Source organism: Mustelus asterias, chromosome 17 (assembly GCF_964213995.1).
Source record: "Mustelus asterias chromosome 17, sMusAst1.hap1.1, whole genome shotgun sequence".
Classification (NCBI taxonomy): domain Eukaryota; kingdom Metazoa; phylum Chordata; class Chondrichthyes; order Carcharhiniformes; family Triakidae; genus Mustelus; species Mustelus asterias.
The window spans coordinates 16222705-16245758 of NC_135817.1; the positions used below are offsets into that span (position 1 = coordinate 16222705).

At 48.4% G+C, this 23054-nt stretch overlaps 1 protein-coding gene across 2 annotated transcripts in view; it reads left to right on the plus strand.

Moving 5' to 3' along the window:
• The window catches only part of LOC144506133 (lysosome membrane protein 2-like), an 80923-nt gene that overhangs the window by 31938 nt on the left and 25931 nt on the right, over positions 1–23054 (plus strand). For both annotated transcript variants that reach the window (XM_078231962.1, XM_078231961.1), the window contains exons 5-6: positions 2310–2401; positions 9353–9472. In XM_078231962.1, the coding sequence (XP_078088088.1) occupies positions 2310–2401; positions 9353–9472 (212 nt within the window). The remainder of the gene's footprint in view (positions 1–2309; positions 2402–9352; positions 9473–23054) is intronic.

Below are 23054 nucleotides of genomic sequence, written 5' to 3' on the forward strand. Positions count from 1 at the left end.
AGTTTCATTTTTAATGCTTACTTTTTGTAATTTTTATCAACAATTTCCATTTATCTAGCACTTACTGACTAATGTCCCAAGGTGAAACACAGATCAAATGTCTTTGATCAACCTGCTCCACAGGAACACCAGAAATAGGAGCAGGAGTACACCATTCGGCCCATCGAGTGAAGTCTGCCATTCAGTGCAATTATGGCTTCAACTCCATTTTCTCACACACTCCCCACATCTCTTAATTCTCTGAAAGGCCAAAATTCTGTCAATCTCAGTCTTAAAGTATAGAATCATAGAATTCCTACAGTGCAGAAAGAGGCCATTTGGCCCATCGAGCTTGCATTGGCAACAATCCCACCCAGGCCCTATCACCATAATCTCACATTTATGCTGCTAGTCCCCCTGACAATAAGGGGCAATTCACCATGGCCAATCCACCTAACCCGCACATCTTTCTATTCAACAATAAAACTTCCACAACCCTCTGCGGTAGAGAAGTTCAAAGATTTCAACTCTTTGAGTGAAGAAATTTCTCCTCACTTCAGTCCTAAATGATCATCCCCTTATCCTGAGACTGTGCATCTATATTTTAGACTATGTGTCCCCTCAGAATCATATATGTTTCAATGAGATCACCTCACAGTCTAAACTACAGAGAATACAAGCCCAAATTACTACACCATTGCTGAAGGCAACATCCACCCAGAGTTGGAAACTAGACAACAACAACAACACTGCAATAATCAAAGAGTTGAGAGAGGTCGTGATGAGGTAGAGCTGTGTGAGCTTGGTGTCCATGTGGAACCTGAGCCCGTCTCTAGAGACAATGTTCCCTAAGGGCGGGATATAGATGAGGACGAAGAGATGGATCAAGGGTAGATTCTGGGAGAACTCCAAATGGTGCAGCTGTGGGGTAGGAAAAGAAGCCATTTCGGGAGGTGAATCATAGAATAGAATCATAGAATACCTACTGTGCAGAAGGAGGCCACTTGGCCCATCGAGTCTGCACTGACAACAATCTTACCCAGGCCCTATCCTTGGAACTCTGGTATTTATCCTACTTCTCCCCCTGACACTAAAGGGCAATTTAGCATGGCTAATCCACCTAACCTACACATCTTTGGACTGTGGGAGGAAACCGAAGCACCTGGAGGAAACCCACGCAGACAGAGGGAGAATGTGCAAACTCCACACAGTGACCCGAGGCCGGAATTGAGCCTGGGTCCCTGGCGCTGTGAGGCAGTAGTGCTAACCACTGTGCCAACCATCAGATAGCTCTTGATGGAACTAGCAAGGGCACTCCCACTGAGCCGGACATGAGAGTTAATGGAGGAAGATGGTGTAGTCAACATATTAAAGACTGCAGACGTTTCAAAAAATGATGAGGGATGATAGTTTACCATGGTCAGCTATTATTATCAGGGAGCACAGAGTCGATTTACTAGAATGATACCTGGACTCCAAGGGTTAAGCTAGAAGGAGATAATAACTGAACTAGTTCTTTCAACCTTGGTAGTTAATGAGTGACCCAGGTGAAGCTTTCATGATCGGAAGGGGAACAGGATAGAGAGAAAGTATTTCTACTGGCTGGGGAGTCTAGATCTTGAGGCCCAGAATTCAAGTCAGACATATTTCTACACAAAGACTGGTAGATTCAATTATGCATTTTAAGGCCGAACTTGAGAAATGCTGCTGTCCACAGTATTAAGGAATATGGGGTAAGGGCAAATATATGGAGTCAGGTTACACACCAGCTTTGAGCTTATTGAATGGGGATCAGGCTTGAGGGGCTGTATGGCCTTCTCCTGGTCATAGTCAGAAAATTATGACGAATTTACAGTTCCAGGAATAGGCCATTCAGCTGAAATGATCATCTGCAGGTTTTTATAACCTCCTTTAAATCTACTTCCAAATACCACGCTTCTCATCATTCCTCATGTTTGCACCAACCCTGCCTTTCAGTGCTGTCCATGCTTCAAGAACTCAATGTAAAAATTTTTATTTGATCGTCAGGGGGTATCTCTTGTTGTGAACTCACCTGCAATTGGAAATAGTCTACCCTATCGATCCTCTTCATTATCTTAAAGACCTCCATCAGGTCTCACAGAATTAACCATAGAATTATAGCACTGTAGTTGGGGTATAATTAACCATTGTCAGCCATGAAAAAGATCATTTAAAAATAGCTGAATTTATTATCGTGTACCTAATATCCACTTTAAATACAGGCATGTTAGATCGGTCACAGAGGAGAGATATCAATAGTGAGGTTCAGCTAAATGCACTTTCTATAACAGCATTTAATACAATTTCAGACGAATGGAACAGGTGATGGAGAATATTTATTCAACACTGGTGAAAATGACTACATGAAACTTAATGAAATAATAACGTGGAATGGACAGAAGTGAGTAACTGCTCATTATTACAAGCGTCAGTTAAAATCTTGTCGATGATCGATATGAATGAACTTCGGGTGGATTTGTCTATGAAAATCCGATTATTTATTTTGCATACCAGAGATTCTTGTATTTGCCTCAAGATATTTTACTGCTGTTAATGAATTGCAAGCCCTACTAACTTGCAGACCTGTATTTATATAACACCTTTCACATATTTCTCAAAGTGCTTTAAAGCCAGTTGATGTTTTTTGTAAGGTTTGCCTGCAGTAAATATGATGGACATCTTGGGCACAGCAAGCTCCCATTAATGGTGTAAATGGCCAGGTGATCAAATAGAAAATCAAAACACTGTGGATCTAAATTCAAAAACAGAAAATGCTGGGAATATTCAGCAGGTCTGTCAGCTTCTGTCGAGAGAGAGAGAGAAATTAATTCTAATGGGCAGAATTTAATGTTCTTCCCGAAGGTGAGTTTGGAAGCAAAAAGGCCTTTTCTTTGGACTAGAAGATGCGGGATGGGAACCCCATCAACTTTGTGCTCTATCCTAATGAAGTCTGGGCTGAGAAGGTTTGTGGGCAGCCTTCCCACCTCTGATGCCATTTGAGACCTTTAATTGAGAAATTGATGCCCACTTAATGGTCTTGTTTCCCATTATGGGCAGTACAGTGGCACACTGGTTAGCATTGCTGCTTCACAGCGCCAGGGACCCAGGTTCAATTCCGGCTTCGGGTGACTGTGTGAAGTTTGCACATTCTCTCTGTGTCTGAGATGGGTTTCCTCCGGATGCTCCGGTTTGCTCCCACAGTCGGGTTAGGTTGATTGGCCATGCTAAATTGCCCTTTAGTGTCAGGGGGATTAGCAGAGTAAATATGTGGGGTTACAGGAATGGGACCTGGGTGGGATTATTGTTGGTAAAGACCCGATGGGCCAAATGGCCTCCACAGTAGGGATTCTATGATTCTATCTCTGTCATATTTGCTTGTGGGGAGAAGGGGGCAGGGGCTGCTGGTGTGGGGGCTCTTGTCAGACACTCAGTGGCTGATCAAGGTGCCTATGTTTAAACATCCTTGTGGCTGATGCCACCAAAGTGGTTGTTATTGTTTAACTTTAGATATCCTGATGGCACCTGCAGTCAGTATGGGTGGGTTAGTCTACCTGAAGGACATTAGTGAGAAGAGTTGAGTGATACGGTAACATTTATGGGCATCTTCTTAGGATGCTACAAATTGCCAGTATTTCAATTTTGGAATGATCAGAGTGGGATTTGACATGTAGTCAGTCTTAGGTCCAATACCGACCAGGTAATGTTCAAAGGATTCAAGTAGCATCTTAAAACTAATAGTCTGAGTTTTAGCTGATGTGTGATTGGGTGAACCTTTTAAGGAGGGATTACCTTCATCAAAAGTTGTTGTGAGGAGGGGAAGAAGCCGTTGATTATTCATCAATGTGTCACAGAGAATGGTTCAGTGGCTTGACATTGTGTTCTGATTTTGTAAATGAATGAAGTAAAATCCAGCGAGGCATTTGCACACAAGCAGGGCAAAAGAAAAATTGGGATTAGCTCAAGTAACTACCTAGCAATTGTACCAAGGGAGTGAGGGGATTTCTGTGAGTCACCCCCTACCACCCACCTAGCATCCCACACTGGGGTCCTTGATCCTATAGAAGGCCCACAGCTGACCACTCATATGCTGACTGGTGCTTAATACAACAGGCCTTCCCCAGACAACGTGACCCAGAGCTCTTGCCAGCTCCCCCACCAGCAGCTGAGATGCCCCATTCCACCCAATGTTGGGTCTGATTTTAACCATTCACAGAGTTGAAATCGGGCCTCCCAACATCCTGAAACCCCAAAACATTGTTCCCATTTTACTTTTTAATAAGTGATGCTAAGAGCATTTTGCCCATTCTTATGATCCAAATGGAGATGGACTTTGGAGCGTTTCTGTGCAGAGGATCCTGGTATGCAGGTGCAGCAGGTAATAAGGAAGGCTAATTGAATTTTGGCATTTATACCTAAAGGAATAGAGGATAAAAGTAAGGAAGTGTTGCTGTAAATATACAAGACATTGGTGAGATTGCACCTGGTGAGATTGCGCTTGTGCACAGTTTCGGTTCCCATATTTGAGGAAAGTTATAGTAGCATTAGAGGCAGTTCGGAGGGGATTCACTAGACTGACTCCAGAGATGAAGGATTTGCCTAATGTAGAGGGATTGGGCAGTTTAGGCCTATTCTCTCTTAGTTTAGAAGAATGAGAGGAGATCTAATTGAGGTGTATAAGATGATAAAAGGTATTGACAAGTAGATGTAGAGAGGATGCTTCCTCTCTACATCTCGGACAAGAGGTTATAGTTTTAGGACAAGGGGTAGCAGATTTAAAATATAGGTGAGAAGAAACTAACCCTCTCAAAGGGTTGTGAATCTGTGGAATTCACTATGCCAGAGTGTTTTTTTAAAAATTCATTTATGGGACATGGGCGCTGCTGGCTGGCCAGCATTTAATGTCCATCCCTAGTTGCCCTTGACAAGGTGGTGGTGAGCTGCCGCCTTGAATTGCTGCAATCCACGCGCTGTGGGTTGACCCACAATGTCTTTGGGGAGGGAATTCCAGGATTTTGATCCAGTGACTGCGAAGGAATGGCGATATATTTCCAAGTCAGGACGGTGAGTGGCTGGAGGTGAACTTGCAGGTGATGGTCTTCCCATGTATCTGCTGCCCTTGTCCTTCTAGATGGAAGTGGTTTTGGAAGGTGCTGTCTAAGGATCTTTGGTGAATTGCTGTGGTGCATCTTGTACATTGGGGTTCTTCTGTACAGAGGGATCCTGGTATGCAGGTGCAGCAGGTAATAAGGAAGGAAAATTGAATTTTGGCATTTATACCTAAAGGAATAGAGTATAAAAGTAAGGAAGTGTTGCTGTAACTATACAAGGCATTGGTGAGATTGCACCTGTGTACACTGCTGCTGTAAGAGTTTTAACAACACCAGGTTAAAGTCCAACAGGTTTATTTGGTAGCAAATGCCATTAGCTTTCGGAGCACTGCTCCTTCATCAGATGGAATGGATATCTGCTCATAAACAAGGCATACAGAGACACAAACTCAAGTTACAGAATACTGATTAGAATGCGAATCTTTACAGCTAATCAAGTCTTAAAGGTACAGACAATGTGAGTGGAGAGAGCATTAGGCACAGGTTAAAGAAATGTGAATTGTCTCCAGACAGCCAGTGAGATTCTGCAGGTCCAGACAAGCTGTGGGGGTTACCGATAGTGTGACATGAACCCAAGATCCCGGTTCAGGCTCTACACTGCTGCTGTCAGTGGTGAAAGGATTGAATGTTTGTAGATGTGATGCAATCAAGCAGGATGCTTTGTCCTGGATGGTGCCAAGCCTCTTGAGTGTTGTTGAAGCTGCACCCATCCAGGCAAGTGGAGAGTATTCCATCGCACTCCTGACTTGTGCCTTGTAGATGGTGGATAGGCACTGGGGAGTCAGGAGGTGAGTTACTCACTGCAGTATTCCTAGCCTCTGACCTGCCCTTGTAGCCACTGTGTTTATGTGGTGAGTCCAGTTGAGTTTCTGGTCAATGGTAACCCCAAGGATGTTGGCAGCGGGGGATTCAGTGATGGTTACATCATTGAATGTCAAAGGGCGGTGGTTAGAGTGAATCTTATTGATGATTTGATTTGATTTATTATTGTCACATGTATTAACATACAGTGAAAAGTATTGTTTCTTGCGCGCTATACAGACAAAACATACCGTTCATAGAGAAGGAAATGAGAGAGAGAGCAGAATGTAGTGTTACAGTCATAGCTAGGGTGTAGAGAAAGATCAATTTAATGCAAGGTAAGTCCATTCAAAAGTCTGACAGCAGCATGAAAGAAGTTGTTCTTGAGTCGGTTGGTACGTGATCTCAGACTTTTGCATCTTTTTCCCGACAGAAGAAGGTGGAAGAGAGTATGTCCGGGGTGCGTGGGGTCCTTAATTATGTTGGCTGCTTTGCCGAGACAGCAGGAAGTATAGACAGAGTCAGTTTGCATGATGGATTAGGCTGCATTCACGACTTTTTGTAGTTCCTTGTGGTCTTGGGCAGAGCAGGAGCCATACCAAGCTGTGATACAACCAGAAAGGATGCTTTCTATGGTGCATCTGTAAAAGTTGGTGAGAGTCGTAGCTGACATGCCAAATTTCCTTAGACTTCTGAGAAAGTCGAGGCATCCTTAACTATAGTGTAGACATGGGGGGACCAAGACAGGTTGTTGGTGATCTGGACACTTAAAAACTTGAAGCTCTCGACCCTTTCTACTTCGTCCCTGTTGATGTAGACAGGGGCATGTTCACCTTTATGCTTCCTGAAGTCGATGACAATCTCCTTCGTTTTGTTGACATTGAGAGAGAGATTATTGTTGCTGCACCAGTTCACCAGATTCTCTATCTCATTCCTGTACTCTCTCATCATTGTTTGAGATCTGACCCACTACTCATCAGCAAACTTGAAAATCGAATTGGAGGGGAATTTGGCCGCACAGTCATAGGAGTATAGTAGGGGGGCTGGGAACACAACCTTGTGGGGCACCGGTGATGGTCATTGCCTGGCACTTGTGTGGCACGAATGTTACTTGTCATTTATCAGCCCAAGCCTGGATATTGACCAGATTTTGTTGCATTTGATCACGGACTGCTTCAGTATCTGAGGAGTTGCACATTGTGCAATCGTTAGCCCTCATCCCCACTTCTGACCTTATGACGGAGGGAAGGACATTGAAGCAGCTGAAGATTGTTGGGTCTAGGATACTACCTTGAGGGACTCCTGCAGAGATGTCCTGGAGCTGACATGAACGATCCTCCACAATCACATCCATCTTCCTATATACCAGGTATGACTCCAACCAGTGGAATGTTTGCTCCCGATACCCATTGATTCCAGTTTGTGGTGGATGCCAGAACATTGAGTAAATTTAAGGAGGAGATTAGACAGATTTTTAATTAGTAATGGGTTGAGGGGTTATGAAAAATGGGCTGGAAAGTGGAGTTGAGGCATAGGTGAAGTCAGCCATGATGATATTAAATGGTGAAGCAGGTTGGAGGGGCTGAATTGCCTATTCCTGCTCCTAATTCTTATGTATATCATGTAGTGATAGTACTGATTATTCAGGGAGTGGATTGCTGCCCTCTGAATGCTCGCTGAGGTTTATCTAAGTTATTGTTAGGCTTAGATTATAGAATATTAAGTGGAAGTCAACAGGAACTGGTACCAGAAACTAGAACCAGAATACCGGTTACCATAAGGTTCAACTTCTACTTTTTTTCCTTTATTCTTTCACGGCAAAGTCAGCATTTATAGCCCATCCCTAATTGTTCTTGAACTGAGTGTCTTTCTTGGCCATTTCAGAAAGTAGTTAAGAGTCACCAACATTGCTGCAGATCTGAAGTCACATGTTGACCAGATAAGGACAGCAGATTTCCTTGCCGAAAGGGCATTAACGAACCAAATGCATTTTTACAACAATTGACAATGGTTTCATGGTCACCATGACTGACACTAGCCAGTTGAATTTAAATGCCACCAGCTGCCGTGGTGGGGTTTGAACCCATGTACCCAGGCCATTGGACTGGCCTCTCGATTACTAGTCCAGTGACATTACCACTACACCACCTTAAAAGCTGCTGAAGGAACCACTGTAGCAAGATCGGGGCAAGAGCAAGCACACTGTAGAGGCAGCTTTGGAGGGTCTGCGTGATATTGAGAAAGGAAGTTGTTTTTGGACATCACTGTCTGATCAGTAACAACGAGACAGCCTGGATGGAGGTAGAGAGACTGAATGTGATCTTGCCTGTTACCAGAGCAAGGGAGATATAAATGTATTTGAATATTGCCTTACAATCAAACTGACTACATCAAGCTTAAAGTAAAATACAATATCACCAGGAAGGATATGAAGTTTTAAAGAGGGCGTAGAAAATATTTATGGTTCCATAAGGAGCTTCAATGATGAGGATAGATTGGAGAGTTTGGGCTTGTTTTGAGGCAGGGTAGATAGAGAGAAACTGCTCTCCTAGCAGAGGGACTCAATCTTGACTCTCTCTCTCTCTCCACACACAGACGCTGCCAGACCTGCTGAGTTTTTCCAGCATTTTCTGTTTTAATCAACCCGAGCACAAGGATTGGGAAGCTGTGGGCACTGCGATAGGAGGTATTTGGCAAAGAGGCCAAATGCAGCATGAGATAACATATTTTTGTGCAGAGTGAGCAGTTATGTTCTGGAATGCTCCGCCTGAGAGTGGTGGAGGCAGAGAGCCAGTGCAGACAAGATGGGCTAAACAGCCTTCTTCTGTACGGTAACCATTTTATGAATCATAGTGCGGCCCATCGAGTCTGCATCAACAACCATCTCACCCAGTCCCTATCCCCATAACCCCACATATTAACCCTGCTAATCCCTCTAACCTACGCATCCCAGGACACTAAGGGGCAATTTATCATGGCAAATCAACCTAACCTGCACATCTTTGGACTGTGGGAAGAAACTGGAGCATCCAGAGGAAACATACGCTAACATGGGGAGAATGTGCAAACTCCACACAGGCAGTGACCCAAGCCAGGAGTCAAACCCAGGTCCCTGGCGCTGTGAGGCAGCAGTGCTAACCACTGTGCCATGGTGCCGTCCTGATCACAAAGAGAAAATGAACAACATTCTGCCATGTGTGCACCGAGGATGCAAAGCATCTTTTCATGATTTCCAAATGCCCTAAAGATCTTTACCAGTTGAAACATTCTCTTAGAATGTTGTGAGGGGCCCCTCATTTCTCACAAATGGCCAGTAGGTGCCTTCCTATTTTTAAGTGGAGCACTGTCCCAGCATGTATTTATAATGCCCCTCGCCTTTACCCAGAGAGAACCAGGCAAATCACTGAATGATTGATGTATGTTGGATATTTTCTCTTGAACAGGTCTCTAAATTGGTGGCCATCCAATTTCTGCAACATGATAAATGGAACCGATGGAGCGAGCTTCCACTCTTTAGTCAAAAAGAACGAAAAACTTTACGTTTTTGCAGCTGATATTTGCAGGTAATTACACAAAGGAAGGTGAGGAATGTACAAGTCAGGTTTCTACAGGAGGAGGAGTGTGTATGAGTCGGGTTTCTATAGGATGAGGAGTGCGTATGAGTCGGGTTTCTGTAGGGGGAGGAGTGCGCACGAGTCGGGTTTCTATAGGATGAGGAGTGCGTAGGAGCCGGGTTTCTATAGGACAAGGAGTGTGTACGAGTCGGGTTTCTATAGGATGAGGATTGCATATGAGTCGGGATTCTATAGGACGAGGAGTGTGTACAAGTCAGGTTTCTGTAGGGGGAGGAGTGTGTACGAGTCGGGTTTCTATAGGATGAGGAGTGCGTACGAGTCGGGTTTCTGTCAGGGGAGGAGTGCGCACGAGTCGGGTTTCTGTAGGGGGAAGAGTGCGTACAAGCCGGGTTTCTATAGGATGAGGATTGCATACGCATCAGGTTTCTATAGGATGAGGAGTGCATATGAGTTGGGATTCTGTAGGGGGAGGACTGCGTACGAGTCGGGTTTCTGTAGGGGGAGGAGTGTGTACGAGTCGGGTTTCTATAGGATGAGGAGTGCGTACGAGCCGGGTTTCTATAGGATGAGGAGTGCATACACATCAGGTTTCTATAGGATGAGGAGTGCATACGAGTCGGGATTCTATAGGATGAGGAGTGTGTACGAGTCAGGTTTTTGTAGGGGGAGGAGTGTGTACGAGTCGGGTTTCTATAGGATGAGGAGTGCGTATGAGTCGGGTTTCTGTAGGGGGAGGTGTGCGTACGAGGCGGGTTTCTATAGAGAGAGGAATGGGTTCGAGTCGGGTTTCTGTAGGGGGAGGAGTGCGTACGAGGCGGGATTCTGTAGGAGGAGGAGTGCGTACAAGCCGGGTTTCTGTAGGATGAGGATTGCGTACGAGTCGGGTTTCTATAGGATGAGGATTGCATACGCATCAGGTTTCTATAGGTCGAGGAGTCCGTACGAGTCGGGTTTCTCGGATGAGGAGTGCGTACGAGTCGGGTTTCTATAGGATGAGGAGTGCGTATGAGTCGGGTTTCTGTAGGGGGAGGAGTGCGTAGGAGGTGGGTTTCTGTCAGGGGAGGAGTGCGTACGAGTCGGGTTTCTGTAGGGGGAAGAGTGCGTACAAGCCGGGTTTCTGTAGGATGAGGATTGCATACGCATCAGGTTTCTATAGGATGAGGAGTGCATATGAGTCGGGTTTCTGTAGGGGGAGGAGTGCGTATGAGTCGGGTTTCTGTAGGGGGAGGAGTGCGTAGGAGGTGGGTTTCTATAGAGAGAGGAATGGGTACGAGGCGGGATTCTGAAGGGGGAGGAGTGCGTACGACTCAGGTTTCTATAGGATGAGGAGTGCGTACAAGTTGGGTTTCTGTAGGGTGAGGAGTGCATACGAGCCGGGTTTCTGTAGGGTTAGAAGTGCGTACGAGTCGGGTTTCTGTAGGGGGAGGAGTGCGTACGAGTCGAGATACTGTAGGGGGAGGAGTGCGTACGAGTCGGGTTTCTGTAGGGGAAGGAGTGTGTACAAGTCGGGTTTCTGTATGGTTAGAAGTGCGTACGAGTCGGGTTACTGTAGGGGGAGGAGTGCATACGAGTCGGGTTTCTATAGGATGAGGAGTGCGTATGAGTCGGGTTTCTGTAGGGGGAGGAGTGCGTAGGAGGTGGGTTTCTATAGAGAGAGGAATGGGTACGAGGCGGGATTCTGAAGGGGGAGGAGTGCGTACGACTCAGGTTTCTATAGGATGAGGAGTGCGTACAAGTTGGGTTTCTGTAGGGTGAGGAGTGCATACGAGCCGGGTTTCTGTAGGGTTAGAAGTGCGTACGAGTCGGGTTTCTGTAGGGGGAGGAGTGCGTACGAGTCGGGATACTGTAGGGGGAGGAGTGCGTACGAGTCGGGTTTCTGTAGGGGAAGGAGTGTGTACAAGTCGGGTTTCTGTAGGGTTAGAAGTGCGTACGAGTCGGGTTACTGTAGGGGGAGGAGTGCATACGAGTCGGGTTTCTATAGGATGAGGAGTGCGTATGAGTCGGGTTTCTGTAGGGGGAGGAGTGCGTAGGAGGTGGGTTTCTATAGAGAGAGGAATGGGTACGAGGCGGGATTCTGAAGGGGGAGGAGTGCATACGAGTCAGGTTTCTATAGGATGAGGAGTGCGTACGAGCCGGGTTTCTATAGGATGGGGATTGCATACGCATCAGGTTTCTATAGGATGAGGAGTGCATATGAGTCGGGATTCTGTAGGGGGAGGAGTGCGTATGAGTCAGGTTTCTGTAGGGGGAGGAGTGCGTACAAGCCGGGTTTCTGTAGGATGAGGATTGCGTATGAGTCGGGTTTCTATAGGATGAGGAGTGCGTACGAGTCGGGTTTCTGTCGGGGAAGGAGTGTGTACGAGTCGGGTTTCTGTAGGATGAGGAGTGCGTACGAACCGGGTTTCTGTAGGATGAGGAGTGCATACGAGTCGGGATTCTACAGGATGAGGAGTGCATACGAGTCGGGATTCTATAGGATGAGGAGTGCGTACGAGTCGGGTTTCTGTAGGGGGAGGAGTGCGTACGAGTCGGGTTTCTATAGGATAAGGAGTGCGTACGATCGGGTTTCTATAGGATGAGGAGTGCGTACGAGTCGGGTTTCTGTCGGGGGAGGAGTGCGTACGAACCGGGTTTCTGTAGGATGAGGAGTGCATACGAGTTGGGATTCTATAGGATGAGGAGTGTGTACGAGTCGGGTTTCTATAGGATGAGGAGTGCGCATGAGTCGGGTTTCTGTAGGGGGAGGAGTGCGTACGAGTCGGGTTTCTATAGGATGAGGATTGCATACGCATCAGGTTTCTATAGGAAGAGGAGTGCGTACGAGTCGGGGTTCTGTAGGAGAAGGAGTGCGTACAAGGCGGGTTTCTATAGAGAGAGGAATGGGTACGAGCCGGGTTTCTGTAGAGAGAGGAATGGGTACGAGTCGGGTTTCTATAGGGGGAGGAGTGCGTACGAGGCGGGTTTCTGTAGAGAGAGGAATGGGTACGAGTCGGGTTTCTGAAGGGGGAGGAGTGCGCACGAGTCAGGTTTCTATAGGATGAGGAGAGCGTACGAGCCGGGTTTCTGTAGGGGGAGGAGTGCATATGAGTCGGGTTTCTACAGGGGGAGGAGTGCGTATGAGTCAAGTTTCTATAGGATGAGGATTGCTTACGCATCAGGTTTCTGTGGGGGGAGGAGTGCGTACAAGCCGGGTTTCTGTAGGGGGAGGAGTGTGTACGAGTCTGGTTTCTATAGGATGAGGAGTGCGTATGAGCCGGGTTTCTATAGGATGAGGAGTGCATATGCATCAGGTTTCTTTAGGATGAGGAGTGCATATGCATCAGGTTTCTTTAGGATGAGGAGTGCATATGAGTCGGGATCCTATAGGACGAGGAGTGTGTAAAGTCGGGTTTCTATAGGATGAGGAGTGCGTATGAGTCGGGTTTCTGTAGGGGGAGGAGTGCGTACGAGTCGGGTTTCTCTAGGATGAGGAGTGCGTACGAGCCGGGTTTCTATAGGATGAGGAGTGCGTACGAGTCGGGTTTCTGTAAGGGGAGGAGTGCGTACGAGGCGGGTTTCTATAGAGAGAGGAATGGGTACGAGTCGGGTTTCTATAGAGAGAGGAATGGGTATGAGTCGGGTTTCTATAGGGAGAGGAGTGCGTATGAGGCGGGATTCTGAAGGGGGAGGAGTGCGCACGAGTCGGGTTTCTATAGGATGAGGAGTGCGTACGAGCCGGGTTTCTATAGGATGGGAATTGCATACGCATCAGGTTTCTATAGGATGAGGAGTGCGTACGAGCCGGGTTTCTACAGGATGAGGAGTGCGTACAAGTCGAGTTTCTGTAGGGTGAGGAGTGCGTACGAGCCGGGTTTCTGTCGGGTTAGAAGTGCGTACGAGTCGGGTTACTGTAGGGGGAGGAGTGCGTACGAGTCGGGATTCTGTAGGGGGGAGTGCATATGAGTCGGGTTTCTCGGATGAGGAGTGCGTACGAGTCGGGTTTCTGTAGGGGGAGAAGTGCGTAGGAGGTGGGTTCCTATAGAGAGAGGAATGGGTACGAGGCGGGATTCTGAAGGGGGAGGAGTGCATACGAGTCAGGTTTCTATAGGATGAGGAGTGCGTACGAGCCGGGTTTCTATAGGATGAGGATTGCATACGCATCAGGTTTCTATAGGATGAGGAGTGCGTACGAGTCGGGATTCTGTAGGGGGAGGAGTGCGTATGAGTCAGGTTTCTATAGGTCGAGGAGTCCGTACGAGTTGGGTTTCTGTAGGATGAGGAGTGCGTACGAGTCGGGTTTCTGTAGGGGGAGGAGTGCGTACGAGTCGGGTTTCTATAGGATAAGGAGTGCGTACGTGTCGGGTTTCTATAGGATGAGGAGTGCGTACGAGTCGGGTTTCTGTCGGGGGAGGAGTGCGTACGAACCGGGTTTCTGTAGGATGAGGAGTGCATACGAGTTGGGATTCTATAGGATGAGGAGTGTGTACGAGTCGGGTTTCTATAGGATGAGGAGTGCGCATGAGTCGGGTTTCTGTAGGGGGAGGAGTGCGTACGAGTCGGGTTTCTATAGGATGAGGATTGCATACGCATCAGGTTTCTATAGGAAGAGGAGTGCGTACGAGTCGGGGTTCTGTAGGAGAAGGAGTGCGTACAAGGCGGGTTTCTATAGAGAGAGGAATGGGTACGAGCCGGGTTTCTGTAGAGAGAGGAATGGGTACGAGTCGGGTTTCTGTAGGGGGAGGAGTGCGTACGAGGCGGGTTTCTGTAGGGGGAGGAGTGCGTACGAGGCGGGTTTCTGTAGAGAGAGGAATGGGTACGAGTCGGGTTTCTGAAGGGGGAGGAGTGCGCACGAGTCAGGTTTCTATAGGATGAGGAGAGCGTACGAGCCGGGTTTCTGTAGGGGGAGGAGTGCATATGAGTCGGGTTTCTACAGGGGGAGGAGTGCGTATGAGTCAAGTTTCTATAGGATGAGGATTGCTTACGCATCAGGTTTCTGTGGGGGGAGGAGTGCGTACAAGCCGGGTTTCTGTAGGGGGAGGAGTGTGTACGAGTCGGGTTTCTATAGGATGAGGAGTGCGTATGAGCCGGGTTTCTATAGGATGAGGAGTGCATATGCATCAGGTTTCTTTAGGATGAGGAGTGCATATGAGTCGGGATCCTATAGGACGAGGAGTGTGTACAAGTCGGGTTTCTATAGGATGAGGAGTGCGTATGAGTCGGGTTTCTGTAGGGGGAGGAGTGTGTACGAGTCGGGTTTCTCTAGGATGAGGAGTGCGTACGAGCCGGGTTTCTATAGGATGAGGAGTGCGTACGAGTCGGGTTTCTGTAAGGGGAGGAGTGCGTACGAGGCGGGTTTCTATAGAGAGAGGAATGGGTACGAGTCGGGTTTCTATAGAGAGAGGAATGGGTATGAGTCGGGTTTCTGTAGGGGGAGGAGTGCGTATGAGTCAAGTTTCTATAGGATGAGGATTGCTTACGCGTCAGGTTTCTGTGGGGGGAGGAGTGCGTACGAGTCGGGTTTCTCGGATGAGGAGTGCGTACGAGTCGGGTTTCTATAGGATGAGGAGTGCGTACGAGTCGGGTTTCTGTAGGGGGAGGAGTGCGTAGGAGGTGGGTTTCTATAGAGAGAGGAATGGGTACGAGGCGGGATTCTGAAGGGGGAGGAGTGCATACGAGTCAGGTTTCTATAGGATGAGGAGTGCGTACGAGCCGGGTTTCTATAGGATGAGGATTGCACACGCATCAGGTTTCTATAGGATGAGGAGTGCGTACGAGCCGGGTTTCTGTAGGGGGAGGAGTGCGTATGAGTCGGGTTTCTATAGGGAGAGGAGTGCGTACGAGTCGGGTTTCTGTCGGGGGAGGAGTGCGTACAAGCCGGGTTTCTATAGGATGAGGAGTGCATATGAGTCGGGATTCTATAGGACAAGGAGTGTGTACGAGTCGGGTTTCTATAGGATGAGGATTGCATACGAGTCGGGATTCTGTAGGGGGAGGAGTGCGTATGAGTCAGGTTTCTGTAGGGGGAGGAGTGCGTACAAGCCGGGTTTCTGTAGGATGAGGATTGCGTACGAGTCGGGTTTCTGTAGGATGAGGAGTGCGTACGAGTCGGGTTTCTGTAGGATGAGGATTGCGTACGAGTCGGGTTTCTGTAGGATGAGGATTGCATACGCATCAGGTTTCTATAGGATGAGGAGTGTGTACGAGTCGGGTTTCTGTAGGGGGAGGAGTGCGTACGAGTCGGGTTTCTGTAGGGGGAGGAGTGCGCACGAGTCGGGTTTCTATAGGATAAGGAGTGCATACGAGTCGGGTTTCTGTAGGGGGAGGAGTGCGTACGAGTCGGGTTTCTGTAGGGGGAGGAGTGCGTACGAGCCGGGTTTCTGTAGGATGAGGAGTGCATACGAGTCGGGGTTCTACAGGATGAGGAGTGCATACGAGTCGGGATTCTATAGGATGAGGAGTGCGTACGAACCGGGTTTCTGTAGGATGAGGAGTGCATACGAGTCGGGATTCTATAGGATGAGGAGTGTGTACGAGTCGGGTTTCTATAGGATGAGGAGTGCACATGAGTTGGGTTTCTGTAGGGGGAGGAGTGCGTACAAGTCGGGTTTCTATAGGATGAGGATTGCATACGCATCAGGTATCTATAGGATGTGGAGTGCGTACGAGTCGGGGTTCTGTAGGAGAAAGAGTGCGTACAAGGCGGGTTTCTATAGAGAGAGGAATGGGTTCGAGCCGGGTTTCTGTAGGGGGAGGAGTGCGTACGAGTCGGGTTTCTATAGGATGAGGATTGCATACGCATCAGGTATCTATAGGATGAGGAGTGCGTATGAGTCGGGTTTCTGTAGGGGGAGGAGTGCGTACGAGTCGGGTTTCTATAGGATGAGGATTGCATACGCATCAGGTTTCTATCGGATGAGGAGTGCGTACGAGTCGGGGTTCTGTAGGAGAAAGAGTGCGTACAAGGCGGGTTTCTATAGAGAGAGGAATGGGTACGAGCCGGGTTTCTGTAGGGGGAGGAGTGCGTACGAGCCGTGTTTCTGTCGGGGGAGGAGTGCGTACGAGCCGGGTTTCTGTAGAGAGAGGAATGGGTACGAGTCGGGTTTCTGTAGGGGGAGGAGTGCGCACGAGTCAGGTTTCTGTAGGGGGAGGAGTGTGTACGAGCCGGGTTTCTATAGGACGAGGAGTGTGTACAAGTCGGGTTTCTATAGGATGAGGAGTGTGTACGAGTCGGGTTTCTATAGGATGAGGAGTGCACATGAGTTGGGTTTCTGTAGGGGGAGGAGTGCGTACAAGTCGGGTTTCTATAGGATGAGGATTGCATACGCATCAGGTATCTATAGGATGAGGAGTGCGTACGAGTCGGGGTTCTGTAGGAGAAAGAGTGCGTACAAGGCGGGTTTCTATAGAGAGAGGAATGGGTTCGAGCCGGGTTTCTGTAGGGGGAGGAGTGCGTACGAGTCGGGTTTCTATAGGATGAGGATTGCATACGCATCAGGTATCTATAGGATGAGGAGTGCGTATGAGTCGGGTTTCTGTAGGGGGAGGAGTGCGTACGAGTCGGGTTTCTATAGGATGAGGATTGCATACGCATCAGGTTTCTATCGGATGAGGAGTGCGTACGAGTCGGGGTTCTGTAGGAGAAAGAGTGCGTACAAGGCGGGTTTCTATAGAGAGAGGAATGGGTACGAGCCGGGTTTCTGTAGGGGGAGGAGTGCGTACGAGCCGTGTTTCTGTCGGGGGAGGAGTGCGTACGAGCCGGGTTTCTGTAGAGAGAGGAATGGGTACGAGTCGGGTTTCTGTAGGGGGAGGAGTGCGCACGAGTCAGGTTTCTGTAGGGGGAGGAGTGTGTACGAGCCGGGTTTCTATAGGACGAGGAGTGTGTACAAGTCGGGTTTCTATAGGATGAGGAGTGCGTATGAGTCGGGTTTCTGTAGGGGGAGGAGTGTGTACGAGCCGGGTTTCTATGGGATGAGGAGTGCGTACGAGCCGGGTTTCTATAGGATGAGGAGTGCACACGCATCCGGTTTCTATAGGATGAGGAGTGCATACGAGTCGGGTTTCTATAGGATGAGGAGTGCGTACGAGTCGGGTTTCTGTAGGGGGAGGAGGGCATACGAGTTGGGTTTCTGTAGAGAGAGGAATGGGTACGAGTCGGGTTTCTGTAGGGGGAGGAGTGCGTACGAGGCGGGTTTCTGTAGGGGGAGGAGCGCGTACGAGGCAGGATTCTGAAGGGGGAGGAGTGCGCACGAGTCAGTTTTCTATAGGATGAGGAGTGCGTACGAGCCGGGTTTCTATAGGATGAGGATTGCATACGCATCAGGTTTCTATAGGATGAGGAGTGCGTACGAGCCGGGTTTCTGTAGTGGGAGGAGTGCGTACGAGCCGGGTTTCTGTAGTGGGAGGAGTGCGTATGAGTCGGGTTTCTATAGGGGGAGGAGTGCGTATGAGGCAAGTTTCTATAGGATGAGGATTGCTTACATAAGAACATAAGAACATAAGAACATACGAAATAGGAGCAGGTGTAGGCCATCTAGCCCCTCGAGCCTGCCCCGCCATTCAATAAGATCATGGCTGATCTGACGTGGATCAGTACCACTTACCCGCCTGATCCCCATAACCCTTAATTCCCTTACCGATCAGGAATCCATCCATCCGCGCTTTAAACATATTCAGCGAGGTAGCCTCCACCACCTCAGTGGGCAGAGAATTCCAGAGATTCACCACCCTCTGGGAGAAGAAGTTCCTCCTCAACTCTGTCTTAAACCGACCCCCCTTTATTTTGAGGCTGTGTCCTCTAGTTTTAACTTCCTTACTAAGTGGAAAGAATCTCTCCGCCTCCACCTTATCCAGCCCCCGCATTATCTTATAAGTCTCCATAAGATCCCCCCTCATCCTTCTAAACTCCAACGAGTACAAACCCAATCTCCTCAGCCTCTCCTCATAATCCAAACCCCTCATCTCCGGTATCAACCTGGTGAACCTTCTCTGCACTCCCTCCAATGCCAATATATCCTTCCTCATATAAGGGGACCAATACTGCACACAGTATTCCAGCTGCGGCCTCACCAATGCCCTGTACAGGTGCATCAAGACATCCCTGCTTTTATATTCTATCCCCCTCGCAATATAGGCCAACATCCCATTTGCCTTCTTGATCACCTGTTGTACCTGCAGACTGGGCTTTTGCGTCTCATGCACAAGGACACCCAGGTCCCTTTGCACGGTAGCATGTTTTAATTTGTTTCCATTGAGATAGTAATCCCATTTGTTATTATTTCCTCCAAAGTGTATAACCTCGCATTTCTCAACGTTATACTCCATTTGCCATATCCTCGCCCACTCACTCAGCCTGTCCAAATCTCTCTGCAGATCTTCTCCGTCCTCCACACGATTCACTTTTCCACTTATCTTTGTGTCGTCTGCAAACTTCGTTACCCTACACTCCGTCCCCTCCTCCAGATCATCTATATAAATGGTAAACAGTTGCGGCCCGAGTACCGATCCCTGCGGCACGCCACTAGTTACCTTCCTCCAACCGGAAAAACACCCATTTATTCCGACTCTTTGCTTCCTGTCGGATAGCCAGTCCCCAATCCACTTTAACACACTACCCCCAACTCCGTGTGCCCTAATCTTCTTCAGCAGCCTTTTATGGGGCACCTTATCAAACGCCTTTTGGAAATCCAAAAACACCGCATCCACCGGTTCTCCTCCATCAACCGCCCTAGTCACATCTTCATAAAAATCCAACATGTTCGTCAAGCACGACTTTCCCCTCATGAATCCATGCTGCGTCTGATTGATCGAACCATTTCTATCCAGATGCCCTGCTATCTCCTCTTTAATAATGGATTCCAGCATTTTCCCTACTACAGACGTTAAGCTGACCGGCCTATAGTTACCCGCCTTTTGTCTCCTTCCTTTTTTAAACAGCGGCGTAACATTAGCCGTTTTCCAATCAACCGGCACTACCCCAGAATGCAACGAGTTTTGATAAATAATCACTAACGCATCCACTATTACCTCTGACATTTCTTTCAATACCCTGGGATGCATTCCATCCGGACCCGGGGACTTGTCCACCTTCAGTCCCATTAGTCTACCCAGCACTGCCTCTCTGGTAACATTAATCGTATTAAGTATTTCTCCTGCTGCCAACCCTCTATTGTTAATATTTGGCATACTATTTGTGTCCTCCACCGTGAAGACCGACACAAAAAACTTATTTAAAGACTCAGCCATATCCTCATTTCCCACTATTAACTCCCCCCTCTCGTCCTCCAAGGGTCCAACATTCACTCTCGCCACTCTATTCCTTTTTATATATTTATAAAAACTTTTACTATCATTTTTTATATTAATTGCTAGCCTAGCTTCATAGTCTATCCTTCCTTTCTTTATCGCTTTCTTAGTCTCTCTTTGTTGTTTCTTAAATTTTTCCCAATCACTTGTTTCTCCACTATTTTTGGCCACTCTGTACGCAGCTGTTTTTATTTTAATACTCTCCTTTATTTCCTTCGTTATCCACGGCTGGTTCTCCCTTTTCTTACAATCCTTGTTTTTTGCTGGAATATATTTTTGCTGAGAACTGAAAAGGATCTCCTTAAAAATCCTCCACTGTTCCTCAGCTATCCTACCTGCCAGCCTGCTCTCCCAGTCTACCTTAGCCAATTCATCCCTCATCCTATCATATTTCCCTCTGTTCAAACAGAGGACACTGGTTTGAGACCAAACTTTCTCCTCTTCCATCTGAATCAGAAATTCGACCATATTGTGGTCACTAGACCCAAGAGGGTCCTTCACAATAAGATCCTTAATTCTACCTACCTCGTTACACAATACCAGATCCAAAATAGCTCGTTCCCTCGTCGGTTCCGTAACATGCTGTTCAAGGAAACTATCCCGACAGCATTCTAAGAACTCTTCCTCCATTCCACCCTTACCGACTTGAGTCTGCCAGTCAATGTGCATGTTGAAGTCCCCCATGATTATTGCCGTTCCGTTTTTACACGCATCCCTTATCTGCTTGTTTATAGCCCTCCCCACCTCAACATTATTATTTGGGGGCCTATATACCACACCTACTAGTGTCTTTCTCCCTCTACTATTCCTCATCTCTACCCATAACGATTCCACGTTTTGTTCCTCAGAGCCTATGTCATCCCTCAGTACTACCCTGATATTATCTCTTATTAATAGCGCGACCCCACCACCTTTTCCTTCCTGTCTATTCTTCCTAAACGCCTGATACCCCTGGATATTCATCTCCCAGTCCTGGTCACCTTTCAGCCACGTTTCTGTAATGGCCACTAGATCGTACCCACTTGTGCTGATTTGCACCATCAACTCATTCACCTTGTTCCGAATGCTTCGTGCATTCAGGCAAAGTGTCCTTATTCCAGCTTTTATCTGGACCCGCTTTGATGAGTCGCGAACACCCTCTCCCTCTACTCCCTTATCTAAATTACCGCCTTCATTCACTTGCACCCTCTCCTCTACCATTAATTTTGTAATTCCTATTACCCCTGCATCCTCCCCCCCATCAATTAGTTCCTTGATCCTAGTCAACTCTTCTAGCTCCCCTCCCCCCAACCTACGCATATGAGTCGGGATTCTGTAGGGGGAGGAGTGCGTGTGAGTCAGGTTTCTGTAGGGGGAGGAGTGCGTACAGGCCGGGTTTCTGTAGGATGAGGAGTGCGTACGCGTCAGGTTTCTGTGGGGGGAGGAGTGTGTACGAATCGGGTTTCTATAGGATGATGAGAACGTACGAGTCGGGTTTCTATAGGATGAGGAGAGCATACGCATCAGGTTTCTATAGGATGAGGAGTGCATACGAGTCGGGATTCTATAGGACGAGGAGTGTGTACGAGTCGGGTTTCAATAGGATGAGGAGTGCGTACGAGTCGGGTTTCTGTAGGGGGAGGAGTGTGTACGAGTCGGGTTTCTGTCGGGGGAGGAGTGCGTACGAGCCGGGTTTCTATAGGATGAGGATTGCATACGCATCAGGTTTCTATAGGATGAGGAGTGCATATGAGTCGGGATTCTGTAGGGGGAGGAGTGCGTGTGAGTCAGGTTTCTGTAGGGGGAGGAGTGCGTACAGGCCGGGTTTCTGAAGGATGAGGAGTGCGTACGAGTCGGATTTCTGTAGGGGGAGGAGTGCGTACGAGTCGGGTTTCTATAGGATGAGGAGTGCGTACCAGTCGGGTTTCTATAGGATGAGGAGTGCGTACGAGTCGGCTTTCTGTCGGATGAGGAGTGCGAACGAGTCGGGTTTCTATAGGATGAGGAGTGCGTACGAGTCGGGTTTCTATAGGATGAGGAGTGCGTACGAGTCGGCTTTCTGTTGGATGAGGAGTGCGTACGAGTCGGGTTTCTGTAGGGGGAGGAGTGCATACGAGTCGGGTTTCTATAGGATGAGGAGTGCGTACGAGCCGGCTTTCTGTTGGATGAGGAGTGCGTACGAGTCGGCTTTCTGTTGGATGAGGAGTGCGTACGAGTCGGCTTTCTGTTGGATGAGGAGTGCGTACGAGTCGGGTTTCTGTAGGGGGAGGAGTGCATACGAGTCGGGTTTCAATAGGATGAGAAGTGCGTACGAGTCGGGTTTCTGTAGGATGAGGAGTGCGAACGAGTCGGGTTTCTATAGGATGAGGAGTGCGTACGAGTCGTGTTTCTATAGGATGAGGAGTGCGTACGAGTCTGGTTTCTATAGGATGAGGAGTGCGTACGTGCCGGGTTTCTGTAGGATGAGGGGTGCATACGAGTCTGGATTCTATAGGATGAGGAGTGTGTACGAGTCGGGTTTCTATAGGATGAGGAGTGCGCATGCGTCAGGTTTCTGTAGGGGGAGGAGTGTGTACGAGTCGGGTTTCTATAGGATGAGGATTGCATACGCATCAGGTTTCTATAGGATGAGGAGTGCGTACGAGTCGGGTTTCTGTAGGATGAGGATTGCGTACGAGTCGGGTTTCTGTAGGTTGAGGATTGCATACGTATCAGGTTTCTATAGGTCGAGGAGTGCGTACGAGTCGGGTTTCTATAGTATGAGGAGTGCGTACGAGCCGGGTTTCTACAGGATGAGGAGTGCGTACAAGTCGGGTTTCTGTAGGATGAGGAGTGCGTACGAGTCGGCTTTTTGTAGGGGGAGGAGTGCATAGGAGGTGGGTTTCTATAGAGAGAGGAATGGGTACGAGTCAGGTTTCTGTAGGGGGAGGAGTGCGTACGAGCCGCGTTTCTGTAGAGAGAGGAATGGGTACGAGGCGGGATTCTGAAGGGGGAGGAGTGCGTACGAGTCAGGTTTCTATAGGATGAGGAATGCATACGAGCCGGGTTTCTATAGGATGAGGAGTGCGTACGAGCCGGGTTTCTGTAGGGGGAGGAGTGCGTACGAGCCGGGTTTCTGTAGGGGGAGGAGTGCGTATGAGTCGGGTTTCTATAGGGAGAGGAGTGCGTACGAGTCGGGTTTCTGTCGGGGGAGGAGTGCGTACAAGCCGGGTTTCTATAGGATGAGGATTGCATGCGCATCAGGCTTCTATAGGATGAGGAGTGCATATGAGTCGGGATGCTGTAGGGGGAGGAGTGCGTATGAGTCAGG